Source organism: Schistocerca nitens, chromosome 6 (assembly GCF_023898315.1).
Source record: "Schistocerca nitens isolate TAMUIC-IGC-003100 chromosome 6, iqSchNite1.1, whole genome shotgun sequence".
Taxonomy (NCBI): domain Eukaryota; kingdom Metazoa; phylum Arthropoda; class Insecta; order Orthoptera; family Acrididae; genus Schistocerca; species Schistocerca nitens.
The window spans coordinates 414,735,993-414,755,694 of record NC_064619.1 but is presented as its reverse complement, the minus strand read 5'-3'; the positions used below and the strand labels follow the sequence as shown (position 1 = coordinate 414,755,694).

The following is a 19,702-nucleotide window of genomic DNA, read 5'->3' as shown; positions in this document are numbered from 1 at the left end:
CAGCAAAGAGCGTAATTCACTGTACCCTGCATGTAAAACTGATTCATCCATCACTGATTGAGATGTCACTGTATACCGCTTCCGAACCCAGAAATTCATCAAAGGCAGCCAGGAACAGGTGGCAAAACACTATGGAGTCAACTGAAGCGTTTGGTCCAAAGGATAAATCAAGACAGATCCAAGTCTGTGTACACATCATGGGAGCATATGCAGTCCCTGGCAAGAGGCAACAGTGGGGATGTTGGAGTTCAGAGCAGAGACATTGTAGTCGAACTGCAATTGTCATCCCAGTTGTAGGTCTCTGTTGTGGGAGGTGGACCTCCCTACTAGGAAAAAGGACACAGTAGTTTGGGTGCTTAGGAGAGCTGTGAACATGTATAGCATAACTGAGTACCTGCTGTTGGTTCCTGATCCATAGTGGAAGGTCCCAGCCGTCATGAGTAGGATGTTCACAAGGCTAGCTCAAAAGCCTCCAGCTGCAAGTTGGACCCCCCAGTGGTGTATCAGGTCCAGTGACCACAATGCTAAGGGTGATACTAAACCATATGGCAGAAACTCATCATCAAAATGGGATAGGATCAGGGCTTTGTAAAGCTGCAGAATGTTCGTGCAGTCTGCACCTTAGTTGGTGTTGTTGAGGCAGCAAAATGTAATAAGATGTAGACAGCACCTTTGCTTGAGCTGCCGAATATGGGGAAGCCACATCAGCCAGGCATTGAAGACCAGTCCCAAAAAGCGATAAGTCTTCATCACACTGAGTAATTGGTCAGTAAGGTAAAGTTCTGGTTGTGGATGAACAGTATGATGGTGACAAAAGTTTGAGACCCAAGTCATGGCTATCGAAAACTGAAAGCCATGGATGAGTGCCCACGACTGCACCTATGAAAGGTGCCCTGGAGTCAAGAGTTCACCAACACCCAATTAGAGGAGCAATAGCAAAAATCATTGGTATACAAGGAGAGTGATACAGAAAATCCCATGGCTGCTGCTAGATCATTGATGGACACTAAAAAGACATGGACACTTAACACAGAGCCCTGTGAGACCCCTTACAGGTATGGGGGGTACTATGAAAAGCACCGACTCTAATGTTGAAAGTACGGTGCGACAAGAATTTCTGTACAAACATCACAAGTGGGTGCCAGAGTCTCCACTCATGTAAAGCAGCGAGAATGTGGTCAAGGAGACAGCAATTAGGTGATGATGTCAGTGAAAAGTTGTCCAGTCCGTGCAAACCAAATTATGAGCAGTGGAATGGCATTGGCAAAAAGTCTCAGATAGAGCCAGAAGGCCCTGAGACTCAAGAGGCCAGCACAGTCACTGGCTCACCATGCATTTGAGTAACTTACAGAGAACGTTGGTGAGACTAATTGGATAACAGCTGCCCATCTCTAGGGGATGCTTACCCAGTTCCAGTACCAGGACAATGATGCTAACCCGCTATTAAGATGGGAGCTCACCCTCTCACCAGATAAATTTGGAGATGGTAAGGAGATGATGTTGACAATCCAATGACAGACAGGTCTTTGAGCATTTGGTTGTGGATGCAGTCTGGTCCTGAGGTTGTATCAGGGAAAAGGGTTAGGGGACTGAAGAACTCACACTCAATGCATGGAGCATTACAGGGTTCCAGGTGGTGTGTAGTGAAAGATAAGTTCAATTGCTCAACCTACTGTTTAAGGCCATGAAAGACAGGTTGATAGTTTTGAGAGGCAGAGGCTCAAACATAAAGCAGAGCAAAATGTTCAGCTACAGTGTGTGGGTCAGTAAAAACAGTACCGTTTGAGAAATACCAGGTACATCTGTGGAGGACTGGTATCCATAGAGGTATCTAATCTTCTCCAAAATCTGCGAAGGAGGCGTACGTGGTCCAATGGTTGAAATATACTGTTCCTTGCATTCTCCCTCTCATCACTTTATCAACTAACAGACCTCAGCATGGAGCTGCTTAAAGGCAATGAGATGCTCTATTGATGGATGCCACTTATGGCATTGGAGAGCCGATCTCTGATCTCTAATGGCCTTGGCAATTTCCAAGGTCCACCAAGGTACTGCCTTTCGACAGGGGGATCTCGAATAGAGAATCACTAAGTCAGCTGCTGATAGAATGGCTGCTGTTACATTCTGGACAACCTCATCAATGCCTCCAATTAGTGAGGTGCACAGAACAACAGTGGAGGTAAAAGCCTTGTGAAGAGCCCAACTAGGTAGGCATGCTGGGGAGTGACGGAGGGAGGGTCAGGGAGATTGGGAAGTGGTCACTACCACACAGGTCACTGTGGACTCTCCAGTGGATGGATGGGAGAAGACCAGGGCTACAAATACAAAGATCAGTGGCCGAATAAGGTTGATGTGCCCCACTAAAGTGTGCAGAGGCACCAGTATTCAACAGACAGAGGTTGAGATCTGCCAATAAGTTTTTTATGTCTTTACCGCAGCCAGCGATCATGGTTCCATCCTACAAAGGGTTATGGGCACTGAAGTCACCCAAGATTAGGACAGATGGGCGGAGGTGAGAACCCAATGCAAAAAATACGTTCCGAGGCACTCCAGAACTGGGAGGGAGAAACATTACAGATGGTAAAATGCTGAAATGCCCTTACCCAAACAGTCAGCCTCCAAAGTTGTGTCAAGAGGAATAAGTTCTCTGTATATACAAAGTGCTATCCAAAATTTACGGGACTGGTGCTGCCATCTGTTGAAAACAATACCTTTGGACTAACGGTCACCATCACTCTCAAAGTAGTTCCCATCCGCATGTACACACTGGACCCAGCACTTCTGCCACTGGTCAAATGTTTTTGGGAAATCCTGTTCTTTGTGTTTATCACCGCCAATGATGCTTCTTGAATCCTCTCCAGAGTGTTGAATGGACAGCCTTTTAACTTGAGTTTCAGTTTTGCGAATAGCGTGAAGTCGCAAGGTGCCAAATCTGACGAGTACGGTGGGTGGGGTACAACCACCATGTTGTTTTTTGCCAAAAATGTCCTGGTGAGCAAGGACGTGTGACAGGGCACTTTGTCATAATGCAGCAGCCAGTTCTCTTGACGCCAAAATTCGGGCCGACGTTGCCGCATGTTTTTACAGAGCCGTCACAAAACGGCACATTAGTACACAGAATTCACTGTCTGGTTGGGTGGGATGAATTCTTTGTGCACAATTCCCTTGATATCAAAGAAAACGATCATCATACTCTTCACCTGTCTCACTTTTTTGGGTCTCAGAGAGCCACTCCAACACACGTGTGTGGCTCATGCTCTGTCCCCCAAACACTTGTTGAATCATTGCAAGGTCCTCCGTAGCACTTTTCCCAAGATTTGCGCAGAATTTGATACACACAAACTGTTCTGTTCGAGGATCCATCGTAAAATCGCCACACACCAACCTAGCATTATTATGTTTTATGTGAGTTTGCAAGTGTCGAGAAGAACACTTTCATTTGCCCAGAGTTCCTCCAGACTACAAACAGTCCATAATTAATGAGGCTATTACATACTAAAGAAGCAGTACAAAGGATTAGAATAAAGAGTAAAATACTCAAGTGTCATGAGCACCTGGAGCTTATGATTGGAAACCCAAAGGTTGAGGCCCCACGACTACTAGATATAAAAGAATTGACTCCAACATTGAGTGAAATATTCCCATTTTATAATCAAAGTAAAATGAAAGAAGAAAAGCTAAATAGTAAATAAATGGGTTATGCACAGTTAATATAAAAATGTGGAATTATGAATTGTTATTCTTTGTAATAAAATGCACATAACGAGTATGTATAAAATATCGCCAGTTCAAGCTGAGGCAAGGGATATGTAGTGCTTCGAGAATTTCCACGTAAATTCCAGAACAATTCGTCCTTCTACCATCTCAAATACACGATATTTTAAAAATAAGCATGAGAGAATGTACATACTGCGTGACACATGTCTGTGTGTGCAAGCTGGAAAGGAGTCACGAGCACAAGGTAGAGGCGACGGTCGACTGACAACGACAAGTGTTTGCCACTTGCACCACAGAAGTTGTTTTGGAAGAATAAGAAATAATCATGTAGTATTCTTTGCTGTTTTAGTGTCTGTGATTATAGTTAAAGAAAAATGAACAATTGATTATAGACATTTAATTGCACTTCATGTGTTGGACTTGCTAGAAGTAAGACATGTTCATGATTATGTGGTTGCAAAAACTACACTAAAAAATATATTTAATCGAATCTAATGCTGGACAAATCGGTCGACTTGCAAACAATCTAATATTTATGTGAGAAGTGGTGAATTTGTTCTTTGTGGAAGTTGAAATATACCATGGCTAAACTAGAAGTATTTTGCGAGTATCCTCTTATTTCACGAGTGTATATATATATATATATATATATATATATATATATATATATATATATATATATATATATATATATTTCACCCATGAAAGTGGTTTCTACTCATCTCTGTGTGGTGGAGCACTTTGGCCTCTTGGACCATGTGAGGGGTTGGAGGGTACCCCTCACCTGCTCGGGGGCAGAGGCCCCACAAGCTGCTTGTGTCTGTATATGTGTGGATGGATATGTGTGTGTGTGTGCGAGTGTATACCCGTCCTTTTTTCCCCCTAAGGTAAGTCTTTCCGCACCCGGGATTGGAATGACTCCTTACCCTCTCCCTTAAAACCCACATCCTTTCATCTTTCCCTCTCCTTCCCTCTTTCCTGACGAAACAACCATTGGTTGCGAAAGCTTGAATTTTGTGTATATGTATGTGTGTGTTTGTGTGTCTATCGTCCTGCCAGCGCTTTCGTTTGGTAAGTCACATCATCTTTGTTTTTAGATATATTTTTCCCACGTGGAATGTTTCCCTCTATTTTTATATATATATATATATATATATATATATATATATATATATATATATATATATATATAAACAAAGATGATGTGACTTACCAAACGAAAGCACTGTCAGGAAAGAGGGAAGGAGAGGGAAAGACGAAAGGATGTGGGTTTTAAGAGAGAGGGTAAGGAGTCATTCCAATCCCGGGTGCGGAAAGACTTACCTTAGGGGGAAAAAAGGACGGGTATACACTCGCACACACACACACACATATCCATCCACACATATACAGACACAAGCAGCTTGTGGGGCCTGTGCCCCCGAGCAGGTGAGGGGTACCCTCCAACCCCTCACATGGTCCAAGAGGCCAAAGTGCTCCACCACACAGAGATGAGTAGAAACCACTTTCATGGGTGAAACGTAAAACCAGGTCAGCCGTTTTGGCATCGTCCACTACCACCAGAGGTACCATGTCAGGGAGTTAAGATATCGCCACAAAGAAGCCAAATTTGAGCATCTAGTGGGATGTGACCACCATCAGATGGGCATGACATCAGCAGTTAAGTGGGTCCTCATGTCACACAATGTGGCTGTGGGTCAGCCAAGTGTGGCCATTCCATAGATGACAAAGGACAGTAGATTCCCTGTGAAAAGGGCAAAGGGAAGACTGTAACTTGGTCATGGTCTCCTTTATTGCCCTCAGTTTGTTTGGAGAGTTAAGAATGAATGATTCCAAGGTCCAGACATTCAACAATTTATGGCACAGAGTTGTCCAAAGGACCATTTCTAGGGCACTATTTTCACAATTCGCATCCTGGTAGCCTACTTTGGCAAGTGGTCAGCATGTTCATTCCCTGAGATCCCAACATACCCAAGAGTCCAAATAAAGTTGATTAGCCATCCAGCTTGATGGAGGTAAGAAAGAAGATCCTGGATAGTTGTGACTAATGGGTGACAAGGGTAGCACTGGCCTATAGCCTGAAGGCTGCTCAGGGAGTCACTGCATATTAGAACCATCTTGCCGGTGCAAGAACAAGCATGGCTAAGGGCTCATATGGATCCCACCAACTCAGCAAAGAGCGTAATTCACTGTACCCTGCATGTAAAACTGATTCATCCATCACTGATTGAGATGTCACTGTATACCGCTTCCGAACCCAGAAATTCATCAAAGGCAGCCAGGAACAGGTGGCAAAACACTATGGAGTCAACTGAAGCGTTTGGTCCAAAGGATAAATCAAGACAGATCCAAGTCTGTGTACACATCATGGGAGCATATGCAGTCCCTGGCAAGAGGCAACAGTGGGGATGTTGGAGTTCAGAGCAGAGACATTGTAGTCGAACTGCAATTGTCATCCCAGTTGTAGGTCTCTGTTGTGGGAGGTGGACCTCCCTACTAGGAAAAAGGACACAGTAGTTTGGGTGCTTAGGAGAGCTGTGAACATGTATAGCATAACTGAGTACCTGCTGTTGGTTCCTGATCCATAGTGGAAGGTCCCAGCCGTCATGAGTAGGATGTTCACAAGGCTAGCTCAAAAGCCTCCAGCTGCAAGTTGGACCCCCCAGTGGTGTATCAGGTCCAGTGACCACAATGCTAAGGGTGATACTAAACCATATGGCAGAAACTCATCATCAAAATGGGATAGGATCAGGGCTTTGTAAAGCTGCAGAATGTTCGTGCAGTCTGCACCTTAGTTGGTGTTGTTGAGGCAGCAAAATGTAATAAGATGTAGACAGCACCTTTGCTTGAGCTGCCGAATATGGGGAAGCCACATCAGCCAGGCATTGAAGACCAGTCCCAAAAAGCGATAAGTCTTCATCACACTGAGTAATTGGTCAGTAAGGTAAAGTTCTGGTTGTGGATGAACAGTATGATGGTGACAAAAGTTTGAGACCCAAGTCATGGCTATCGAAAACTGAAAGCCATGGATGAGTGCCCACGACTGCACCTATGAAAGGTGCCCTGGAGTCAGAGTTCACCAACACCCAATTAGAGGAGCAATAGCAAAAATCATTGGTATACAAGGAGAGTGATACAGAAAATCCCATGGCTGCTGCTAGATCATTGATGGACACTAAAAAGACATGGACACTTAACACAGAGCCCTGTGAGACCCCTTACAGGTATGGGGGGTACTATGAAAAGCACCGACTCTAATGTTGAAAGTACGGTGCGACAAGAATTTCTGTACAAACATCACAAGTGGGTGCCAGAGTCTCCACTCATGTAAAGCAGCGAGAATGTGGTCAAGGAGACAGCAATTAGGTGATGATGTCAGTGAAAAGTTGTCCAGTCCGTGCAAACCAAATTATGAGCAGTGGAATGGCATTGGCAAAAAGTCTCAGATAGAGCCAGAAGGCCCTGAGACTCAAGAGGCCAGCACAGTCACTGGCTCACCATGCATTTGAGTAACTTACAGAGAACGTTGGTGAGACTAATTGGATAACAGCTGCCCATCTCTAGGGGATGCTTACCCAGTTCCAGTACCAGGACAATGATGCTAACCCGCTATTAAGATGGGAGCTCACCCTCTCACCAGATAAATTTGGAGATGGTAAGGAGATGATGTTGACAATTCAATGACAGACAGGTCTTTGAGCATTTGGTTGTGGATGCAGTCTGGTCCTGAGGTTGTATCAGGGAAAAGGGTTAGGGGACTGAAGAACTCTCACTCAATGCATGGAGCATTACAGGGTTCCAGGTGGTGTGTAGTGAAAGATAAGTTCAATTGCTCAACCTACTGTTTAAGGCCATGAAAGACAGGTTGATAGTTTTGAGAGGCAGAGGCTCAAACATAAAGCAGAGCAAAATGTTCAGCTACAGTGTGTGGGTCAGTAAAAACAGTACCGTTTGAGAAATACCAGGTACATCTGTGGAGGACTGGTATCCATAGAGGTATCTAATCTTCTCCAAAATCTGCGAAGGAGGCGTACGTGGTCCAATGGTTGAAATATACTGTTCCTTGCATTCTCCCTCTCATCACTTTATCAACTAACAGACCTCAGCATGGAGCTGCTTAAAGGCAATGAGATGCTCTATTGATGGATGCCACTTATGGCATTGGAGAGCCGATCTCTGATCTCTAATGGCCTTGGCAATTTCCAAGGTCCACCAAGGTACTGCCTTTCGACAGGGGGATCTCGAATAGAGAATCACTAAGTCAGCTGCTGATAGAATGGCTGCTGTTACATTCTGGACAACCTCATCAATGCCTCCAATTAGTGAGGTGCACAGAACAACAGTGGAGGTAAAAGCCTTGTGAAGAGCCCAACTAGGTAGGCATGCTGGGGAGTGACGGAGGGAGGGTCAGGGAGATTGGGAAGTGGTCACTACCACACAGGTCACTGTGGACTCTCCAGTGGATGGATGGGAGAAGACCAGGGCTACAAATACAAAGATCAGTGGCCGAATAAGGTTGATGTGCCCCACTAAAGTGTGCAGAGGCACCAGTATTCAACAGACAGAGGTTGAGATCTGCCAATAAGTTTTTTATGTCTTTACCGCAGCCAGCGATCATGGTTCCATCCTACAAAGGGTTATGGGCACTGAAGTCACCCAAGATTAGGACAGATGGGCGGAGGTGAGAACCCAATGCAAAAAATACGTTCCGAGGCACTCCAGAACTGGGAGGGAGAAACATTACAGATGGTAAAATGCTGAAATGCCCTTACCCAAACAGTCAGCCTCCAAAGTTGTGTCAAGAGGAATAAGTTCTCTGTATATACAAAGTGCTATCCAAAATTTACGGGACTGGTGCTGCCATCTGTTGAAAACATTACCTTTGGACTAACGGTCACCATCACTCTCAAAGTAGTTCCCATCCGCATGTACACACTGGACCCAGCACTTCTGCCACTGGTCCAATGTTTTTGGGAAATCCTGTTCTTTGTGTTTATCACCGCCAATGATGCTTCTTGAATCCTCTCCAGAGTGTTGAATGGACAGCCTTTTAACTTGAGTTTCAGTTTTGCGAATAGCGTGAAGTCGCAAGGTGCCAAATCTGACGAGTACGGTGGGTGGGGTACAACCACCATGTTGTTTTTTGCCAAAAATGTCCTGGTGAGCAAGGACGTGTGACAGGGCACTTTGTCATAATGCAGCAGCCAGTTCTCTTGACGCCAAAATTCGGGCCGACGTTGCCGCATGTTTTTACGGAGCCGTCACAAAACGGCACATTAGTACACAGAATTCACTGTCTGGTTGGGTGGGATGAATTCTTTGTGCACAATTCCCTTGATATCAAAGAAAACGATCATCATACTCTTCACCTGTCTCACTTTTTTGGGTCTCAGAGAGCCACTCCAACACACGTGTGTGGCTCATGCTCTGTCCCCCAAACACTTGTTGAATCATTGCAAGGTCCTCCGTAGCACTTTTCCCAAGATTTGCACAGAATTTGATACACACAAACTGTTCTGTTCGAGGATCCATCGTAAAATCGCCACACACCAAACAGAGTATTATGAAAATCACTGTGGACACGCAACACGTCCTCCCAGCTGAATGCCATTCCGCACACTGACTCATAAGATATGCAGCTCTTGCCACCTAGTGGCGCAAGATCTATTACTCCTACTTCCCAGATGGCAGTACCAGTCCCAGAAATTTTGGATTCCACCTCGTCTATAGTTCAGAATATACTGGCAAACTCCACCTGATACCTTATCGTAATCAGCATGACTCTTAAAATATCCTAAGTATCCATGAAGGGCAGAGGCCCAAGTTGATGGAAACCAAGTTTCCTGAAAGGCAATGCAGAAAACAGGGGGAGAAGGTTGAGAGATGTTGTAGTTCAGGCAGGTAGTGGAAAAATCGACTGCAATTCCGCGCTGGAGAATTGTGCTGTCAGTATACTGGGAGGGCGTGACGGGACCAAGGAGGCAGGTTATGTCCCAGGATTACCTGCTTCCACTGGTTGAGAGGGTATGATATCAAGACACATAGTTTCTGAAACACTTTGTATAGTGCAATCTGGAGTCTCAGAGGCCACCTGGATCACTGACATGATCACAGGAGCAGAACATATGGGATCAGTTGGCATGGGGTGCCACCAGAATTTCATTCTTCTTGAAAGACTTCTGTTTGTCTTTCTCTTCTTTAAGGGGTTTGGATGACTGGGAGGGCTTCCCTAAAGTAGTTTCAGGGACTGAAGATCATGAACCTCTACAACAAGCAGCCTGTGGCTCCCAGGAATGTCCTGAGGGATTCCTTCCTCGCATGAGTAACTGGACAAGGGTGATGGGGTTTTGGGTGGGGGATGGGAATCAGCATCCCCATTGGGTGGAGAGCCATTGATCCCAAAGTGTGTGTGTGGAAGAGGGCGGGGGGGGGGGGGGGGGGCAGCAGGAGGAAAGCCCCCAACCATCAGGGGGCAGGCATGGTCAAGCCCTGAGGGCTCGCTGTAGGATGCTTAATGGAGAAGACTACTGTTTGCAGAGACAGTGACATAACCTTAGGTGTAGCATATGACCTAGAAGCAACCTTATTGTCCTTTGGCCCCCTATGGGCACATTGGACAAAGTGTACACCCTGTCGCTCCAGTTTGCGTGTAGCTCATCATAAGACTGCATGACGTGATCATGATGGAAAGTGATGCCTTGTATCATGTTTAGACTCTTACAGGAAGTGATAAGTCACCAATATGTTACCCAGCTTGCCACAAGCAAGCAACACCCATGACTGGGCAAGGGACATTGTTCTACTCAAAATTGACCCATCTTCATTTTGGAGATGGGTGCATACTCTTTGGCATACATGGGGAGGTACCAGCTGAGGCACCAACAGTGCACAAGCCCTGCTTGGTCAGGGGGCTGCTACCATGCAGGCGCTTAATATCCCCTCCCTCCCTCCTGCTGCTCCCACAATGGGAGCTACTGTGCTGGGTTTTAGGCGTAGGCGTATTACCTTACTAGGAAGGAAGGATGCTTAGGTAGAAAGGCACAAAGGTGGAACAGACACCACATTCAGCAACCTTCCATGCACGATCACACTTCTGAAAAATTTGGAAAAATGGTGGCAGGTCAAACCCCACAACCGGGGACCACATGTTTTTTAATGAAAAGGTGTATAGAGTGCCGAAAGTGAAATAGAAAACCTGGGTCCTAAATCACTTACCAACTCCAAGTGGGGTCTACACCAGAAAACCATCCAATGGGAAGGCAGATGGAGAAAGGGATGGTGGAAGTATAGGCTTGTAGCAGAGAAAGGAATGTAATGGTGCAAAAGCTGGGGCCCTGTTGTAGCCAAGCATGTACTCACAAAGAGTTGTGAGCCCTCAGGGAGGAAGGGGGGGGGGGGGGGGGCACAGAAGGTGTTGATCAGTATTCAATGAATGGAGGTCAAACGAGGAAGCAGCGGCAAAGCACGGGTTAGCTCGAATGGGCAAGGAAAAGAAAGTTTGGAAAACGGAAATAAGTAACCATAACCAATGTGTTATACAAAAGCTAGGTTGCCAACAATGAAGCTATCCTATAGACCAAACCAAAGAACAGTATTTCAGTACAGGAAAGAAAGGAGTAGTGGCTCACAGTTCCTTGCTTGCCACACAAGTACTCACACAGCATTTGTGAAGCCGAAGGGGGAACTAAGAAAGAAATAAGTTGTGATTTGTTTAAGTTATTCCACTGCAGTTGGTTGGATTGGTTTGGAGAAACTATGGATATATAAAGCAGGATGACTTTGGGAACTCAAATTATGATAAGTTACCTAAATTCAGAGGCTCTAAATTTAAGTCTGTACCCAGTCAAAGACAAACACGGATTTGCAAGCAGGTGCACAATTATACACAGATGCACACATGTGCATATGTACAACTGCTTGAAAAGGAATGCTCAAGTGGAAGAGAGAAGGGAAGAAATCATGGGGAAGGGGTGAGAGGTAAATGAACATTACTTACGGGTGTTCATTTGAATCTGTCATTGATGACACCCCATGCTTGAAGTCACCTTTCTGGACACAATCAAAGCAGTCATCACCTGAAAAACAACACAGATATTTCTGGGGTGTGTAACTGAGAATGTGTTATGAACATGTTAAACAAGGAAACAAAGAATAAAAATTTCATTCTGCTCACAATATAATTTACCTGGACTGATATCATATTTGAAACATAATGTAGCCACTTTCATATTTTTTATTGTGTGCTCTTAAAGTAATTCCCTTATGCTGTCTCTGAAAACTTGGCATCTTTTTTATTGTTCATGCTTCTTTAAGCTAAATTTTTTCTATTACTGACAACATTTCTCATTGCACTGAAACTGTTTTATTCAGATTTAAATGACTGGCCGTAAGTAAGTGACACAGTATTTAATGAAAAAATGACTAGCGGCCTATACACCATAAAATAATGCAATACAGTGTAATTTATATATTCATATGGCTCATGGAATTGTGAATGTCTTCCAATTGCAGGCCACTTTAGCAGCTTCTGTGTCCGATATCTTACTTGTAACTGTTGTGTTAGGCGACTGAAGTGGGACAGAGAATATTAGTTTGTAACTGTATTAAATGGGAGAAGCAAGAGGGTGAAATTTGTGCCAACACATAGCTTAATCTCCTATAACACCACCAAGGGGGCTGCTGAGATTAATGTTCCCCATCTGGTGGAAGATGTAATGTACCAGTTTACTACCCAATACACTTCGATAGTGATGCACTTGCTACTAGATCATGTGAGTGACTATTTTACAAATACAGTTGATATTTTTTGTCATTTATTGTTTATTGGTTTTGTTTCATCATCAGAACTAATGTCATGTAAAATTAACATTTCAAAAAAACACAATGTAGATTCTATTTTATGCTAACTCATATTTCAAGAAAAGCAACCAACCACACTAACTTGTATAACTCCTGTTCGGCAACTTATGATCAGGAAGGCATTTGATGTACTTGCATAATTAGTATAAAATTTAAAATTAATTGGAATTCATTGTTTGGTAGACCATATTTGTCAAAGTTTGTGTAAAACAACTAATTTTTTTCAAAATTATTGTAATAATGTTTTTTTCTAAACGCCTGATATGGTCAGAATGGAGACAATTATCTGTAAATTTGAATGTTGTACTAAAACTTTTATTTGCCTAAGATAAAAAATTAGAATATTTTTCATTATCTAATAAAACAAATTGTTGTGTTAAAGTTTAGTACCATAACACTTTTTAAGTGGAGTTTAATGTAGTATGAACTGAAACAATGTTCCAAAAGGTATTCATTGGTATAAATGTAAAAACAATATGTGGCACTACCTGTCATGTGTTAATTGCTGAGTTGAGTAGCTTTATTCCAGTTGTTGTTTAAGTTTACATTCACATCTACATATACATCTATGTGATTACTCTGTTATTCATAATAAAGTCACTGACAGAGGGTTCAATTAACCACCTTCAAGCTGTCCCCATAAGGTTCCACTCTCGAACAGCGTGCAGGAGAAACAAGAGCACTCAAATTTTTCTCTGAGAGCCCTGATTTCTTGTATTTTATCATGATGATCATTTCTTCCTATGTAGGTGGGTGCCTACAGAATGTTTATGCAATCGGAGGAGAAAACTGGTGATCGAAATTTCATGAGAAGATCCTGACACGACGAAAAACACCTTTGTTTTAATGATTGCCACTCAAATTCACAAATCACGTCTGTGGCACTATTTCCCCTATTTCACGATAATACCGAACGAGCTGCCCTTCTTTGTACTTTTTCAATGTCATGTGTCAGTCCCGATTGATGTGGATCGCACACTGCACAGCAATACTCCAGAATAGGTCAGACAAGCGTGGTGTAAGCAGTCTCTTTTTAGTAGACATGTTGCACCTTGTAAGTGTTCTGCCAATGAATCGCAGTCTTTGGTCTGCTCTACCCGCAACATTTTCTATGTGACTGTTCCAATTTAGGTTATTTGTAATTGTAATCTCTAAGTATCTAATTGAATTTAAAGCCTTCAGATTTGTGCGACTTATAGCATAATCAAAATTTAGCAGATTTCTTTTAGTACTCATGTGAATAACTTCACACTTTTCTTTATTCAGGGTCAATTGCACTTTTCACACCACACAGATATCTTATCTCTGTTCTGTACAGAGTGTGTCCAGTCTATAATGAACCAAGTTCATTTGGTTAAAATCATTTTTTTAAGAAAAGGAAAACTGAATTCATCATTTTGGAGACTGCTTGGAGGAGATCCAACAAGCGAAAGCCATGTTATATTACATTTTCAAACGACTGGAAGAAGTTTGATGTGTGATAACTACAACAAATACATTTTCATACTGTGATTCTCAAAGAATTTGTTTTGTCATAATTAACAAAGTCGTAACAGTTATGTAAAATGTAAAGATAAACTGTGAGGTCAGATTTAAATTTATCTATAGTCAGGTATTTAAGTGTGAAATCAGTGTTTTTGCTATTCATATGGTATATCAGAAATGTTATCAGCTATGATGAGTTTCATACATACAGGAAATACCTGGTACTTACTATTTCACTTTGACTTTAAATTAATTAGTCCACATGAGAAATCCAGCAGGCTAAGATTTGTGCAAATGAGAGCACATAATGATGATGATGATGATGATGATGATGATGATGAATTATGGAATATTTGTCAGAAAAAAATGATGTACTGGAATAAGTAGAATAAGTAAGTTATGATTAGTGCTCTGCTATCACAAAATTTAAAGTATATTCATCAGATCACACAGAAATGTTGAAATGTGGAGAAAATAAATTTCTGCATGGTGAAGAATTAGTTGTGTTTGAGGTACTTAGTGAACTTGATTGTCAGGAAAGGCAAGTGAATAATAACAACAACTTTTTGCTAAGTCAACAGATCTCTTTATGAAGACATGATAACATAAGCAACATCTGTAGTAAGAAACCCACTGGACCATGTGAGAACATGTTATTACAGATATAATTAATACAAGTGAATGAGAAATTGCATGAAGGATTGTAAAAAGAAACTGAAGGCAATTACTCACCATTAAGATGATGATATGCGGAGTTGCAGACAGGCATAACAAAAAGACACTAAGCTTTTGGCCAAAGCCTCTTCAGAAAAGAGAGGAGAAAAAAAACACACACACACACACACAACCACCATCTCTGGCCGCTTTTGGCTTTGTTCCTGTCTGCATCTCAACGTGTGATCGTTACAGTGAGCAGCAACATATCCTTTTCAAAATCGTTGATATTCCAACCTGGATTTTCTGTTGTCTGAAGGTACTACTGTAAAAATTGTGGGGAACACTGTTTAAAAGGTATAAAATGAAAGCATTACTGTTATCACTGCCCATTTAAAAAGTCCGCCTGTCTCAGTTTGTACATAGTAGCACTAAGTTGTTTAATTTTAAGAATTGATCTTGTTTATGTAGTAACCAAAGAATTTCTACTAGTTCCATGAGTGTGACTGTGGAGTTTACATCCACATGAATTCTGTAGTGATGTAAAAAATTTACAGGAATGTTTTCATTTTAATGTTGATGTGTGCCATTATAGTTAACTCTAGTTCACATGTATTTTTATCTGGAACCCATGCGTCTACAGTACTACACGCTCTTATAAAAAAGTCTTTTGAGTAATTACGCATTTAAGATGAACGATATGCTTCTGCTTCAATACCTGTACATGATGATTAATAATATATTCAAATACAGCTGTTTGACTTGCTATATACATTATTTTTGCCCTGATTATATTAGATTTATTCTCACAGAAAATACCGACTGTGAACTGCATACAGTAATATGGTTCAACATGAAACTGAACGACAAAGCCAAGAACTGGGACTGGACCAGAGTGAATGATAACAGAGACACAAAAGAAAGAAATGGGCAACCAAGATGAACCTGAATGAATTGATAATCATATCAGATAATGCCAGTTCACCTAGAAAACAAAATAATTTATGAAATATGTCTTCAGAACTGAATTAATAATCATTCTTATTAAAGCCTAGTATTTTCTGTGAGAAAATAATTCCTCATAAGAAATAGAAATTTTGCCATGTATTTTCTTTACAAACAGAAAGGCTATATGTTATACTGCTTTCACATCTCTTATGTATGTATCGTGATTCGGTTGTGTCCAAATCATTTAATACATTTTGCATAACTAATTTAATAATGTTGTCTCATAGAAGGTAGTTATTTCCTATTCAACTGAGTTAAAGTAATTTGTAAGAGAATAACTTATCATCATGTTTATTACCATTTTGCAATTTTTTACTTACTGTATTTCTTCATTAGCAAAAATCATTGTAAATTAAACATCATTCACAGCAGTTTTGTTTCATTTCCAGGACAACACAAATAACAACACTTTGTAGGAATGTTTGTACCCAGTTATATCCACATAGAACTCTATTTGGCCAGGTGTCAATTCCTTTTAAACATATCCTCTTGCTCTGGTACATGCAGTTTCTGGCATTATCTCATGCACAAGGTATATGATATTCTTGGGGGAGGTGGATAATTATTTGGAATTAACTGTTTAAAACATCACATTTCTTGAAATTTGTGTAAAAAGACTAACTTTTCCATGAGTTGAGCACTTTTATTTCAGGTGCTGTTTTTGTTCAAGTTCTGTACAGCATGTGTCCCATCTGTAATGAATGAGGTTTGTTCAATTAAAATCAGAATATTGTTAACCCTCACATTACCAAGTGGGGTATTCTGATTACCCCAGGTTGATTTTTTCCCTATAATAATGTTATCTGAAGGGCCACATGTCTGTGGTTTCATGACTTTGTACTAAAATGATTGACATTGAATTCACACTCACGACTGTCTAATTTATTTGATTTTATCATTGTTATTCAAGTCATTTATTGGTGGGATTGTGAGACTACCCTGCTTGGTATGAAACATCTTATTTTCTTATTTGCAGAAAGAGAAGATTTTGGGAAATATATCTCTCATTCATCTTCTTTGTTGAGTTTTGCCATAGATCCAATGTCTGTTATTGTTGCTGGTTACCATTGTTGAGTTGAATTTGACATTCACTGCTGAGCTAACATTACACGAGTCAGTATTTCATCAGCAAGTAACGCTGTCCAAAGGACTTTCTAGCGAAGAGATCATGGAAATTCTATACAATTCTGATGTCAGTGATGATGAAAATGAATGGGACATTGATCATGAACTGAATGAATATATGGAACCTCTTGACAAAGACCATATCATAGCATCAGATCAAGCTGATGATGAAATATCAGAAGACACTACACATTCACGTGAACAAGTAGAAGAAGAAGAAGAAGAAGAAGATGATGATGATGATGATGATGAAGAAGAAGAAGATGAAGACACTGGAGATTTGTTTGTTTCTAGAAGTGGACTACAATTTTCTAGTAAACCACCAAAAGGTGGGCGGTGTCCACATCACAACATTTTGAATGTAACCCCTGGCCCAGCGAATGATGGAAAAACACTCAAAACAATAACAGATCCATTTTTATTATTTATCTCACCGGAAAGTGTGAGCATCATTGTAGAAGAAACGAACAGGGAAGCCAAACGAGTAATTTCTTGTAACTCTTCAGGCTTTCCCGGCGATCTAATGACATCTTGGGTTGTCGGGTGTTCTGCCGGATATCAGCGTCGTACTTGCACGATTCTTCGAACAAAATGACATGGAGAGATAAATATGCAACTGAAGTGTACGCTGTATTAGCAATTCCAATAGGAGCTGGTCAAACTCATGGACATCGTACATGTGCCTCCGATCTGTGGGGAGGTAATGTTGCCTTTTGGTAACCATTCTTTTCTGCTGCCATGTCAAGAGACTGATTTTTGTCTATACTGAAATTCTTGCTATTTGACAACAGACACAAGAGCACAGAGAATTGAAGAAACCAAGGATGAGCTACAAGCCATCAGGGTAGTGTTGGACAAATTTCCATCTAACTTGTGCAAGAACTTCTATACTTATGAATACATGACTATTGATGAACAATTAGCAATGTACCGAGGAAACTGCCCTGTTAGGGTTTATATGAAGAGCAAACCTAGCAAGTATGGCATTAAAATTCGAGTTTGTGCTGATTTGAAGACATCTTACTTATTACGGATCCAAATTTGCGCAGGAATGGTGGACAATACTCGGGAAGTGAATCAAGAACAGAGAGTTGTTTTGGATCTGATGGAACCATTTCTGAATAACGGTCATGGTGTAACAACTGATAATTTTTTCACCAGTTTTCCACTGGCTACTGAACTAGTAAAACGAAACATGACATTGGTTGGTACCTTGTGTTCCAATAAGAAAGAGATTCCGAAGGAATTCCTGCCAAACAGAAAGAGAGAAGTTCACTCTTCAACGTTTGGTTTCACAAATGACTTGACCCTAGTTTCCTATGTTCCAAAGAAGGGAAAGGCAGTAATACTACTCCCTACTCAGCATAATGAGACACAAGTGAGTGGTGACGAAAGTAAACACAAACCCGAATCATACTGCACTACAACAAAACCAAAGGTGCTGTAGATAATGGGGACAAAATGACAAGAGAATACAGTTGTGTTAGAGAATGAGGTGGTGTCCACTAAGAATCTTCATGCAAATGATAGATATTACAGCACTGAATGCATATATTCTGTACACTCAAGGATTTCCTGAATGGCAGAATAATAACCGAAGCTGACATGGTAGAGACAAGCTCCTGGACGTCCTTACACATCTGAACTCCATACATCCCAACTTCCAATTCACAATGGAGACCAAAGCAGAAGGAAGATTACCTTTCCTGGATATCATGGTCAAGAGAAGAGCTGATGACTCGTTGGATCACTGTGTTTACAGGAAGAAAACGCACACTGATCTGTATTTCCATACAGACAGCTGGCACCACCCTTCTCAGAGAAATGGGGTTCTAAAAACGCTGATACAAGAAATGCGGTTCTAAAAACACTGGTACACAGGGTGCACATCATCTCAGACGGAGAGAGTCTGCCCCAGGAGCTGGAACACCTCAGAACTATATTCCAAAAAAACGGGTACTCAGAATGGCAGAGTAGACGAACTCTCCGCCCCACCACTGCAGTACAACCTTTGCAGACAGAAGACGTCACAGAGGAGGGAGTATCCACTGCATTTATTCCGTACACTGGTGCACTGTCAGGGAAAATTGGATGCATATTAAAGAAACACAGAGTTAAAATTGTCTTTTGCCCACCCAGTAAAACAAGAGTGTTATTGGGAAATGTGAAAGATGATCTCGGCTTGTGGAAGGCCGGCGTATACCAGATTCCCTATCAGTGTGGTAAGACTTATATTGGACAGACAGAGTGCACCATCGAAGACCGTTGCCGGGAACATCAAAGGCACACACGACTGAAATATCGTAACAAGTCGGCATTCGCAGAGCACTGTTTTTCCAAAAGGCACGAGATGGATTATGAGTGTACCAAGATCTTGGCCCAGACTTCGAAATACTGGGACAGCATTGTCAGAGATGCCATCGAAATTCGCACCAGGGACAAACTCATCAACCGAGACTGTGGTTACAATCATAGCAAAGCACGGGAATCAGCACTGAGTATAATTAAGGAGACACTCAGCAACGAAAACGATCTGGCAAGCTGGGCGGACATAGCAGCTACACCGATGCTGCCGCAGATACCGACCCCTGCATCTCTACAACTGCCGACGTGCGTACAGGGGCGCGGACCACTGAGGGAATGGCCCGTGGGGAAGGGGATATAAGGCGGCTGCCCACCCTCAGGAGCTCAGTTCATCAGCGCACCTGACGATGGCGACATGTCTGATCACCGAAATATTGTGCCTGTTGGACACTATGAATCAGCAGGACACCAGTGGTCTCTTGGGTCAACAAATAAGCCAGTAGAAACTGAAGAATCACAGTAATATTCTGACAGAAGTGTTATCGCTTCC

At 42.0% G+C, this 19,702-nt stretch overlaps 1 protein-coding gene across 1 annotated transcript in view; it reads right to left on the bottom strand.

Moving 5' to 3' along the window:
• Nucleotides 1-19,702, bottom strand: part of LOC126262493 (uncharacterized) — a 120,175-nt gene that overhangs the window by 88,910 nt on the left and 11,563 nt on the right. The window contains exon 2 of the mRNA XM_049959158.1: nucleotides 11,714-11,792. Within this exon, the coding sequence (XP_049815115.1) occupies nucleotides 11,714-11,792 (79 nt within the window). The remainder of the gene's footprint in view (nucleotides 1-11,713; nucleotides 11,793-19,702) is intronic.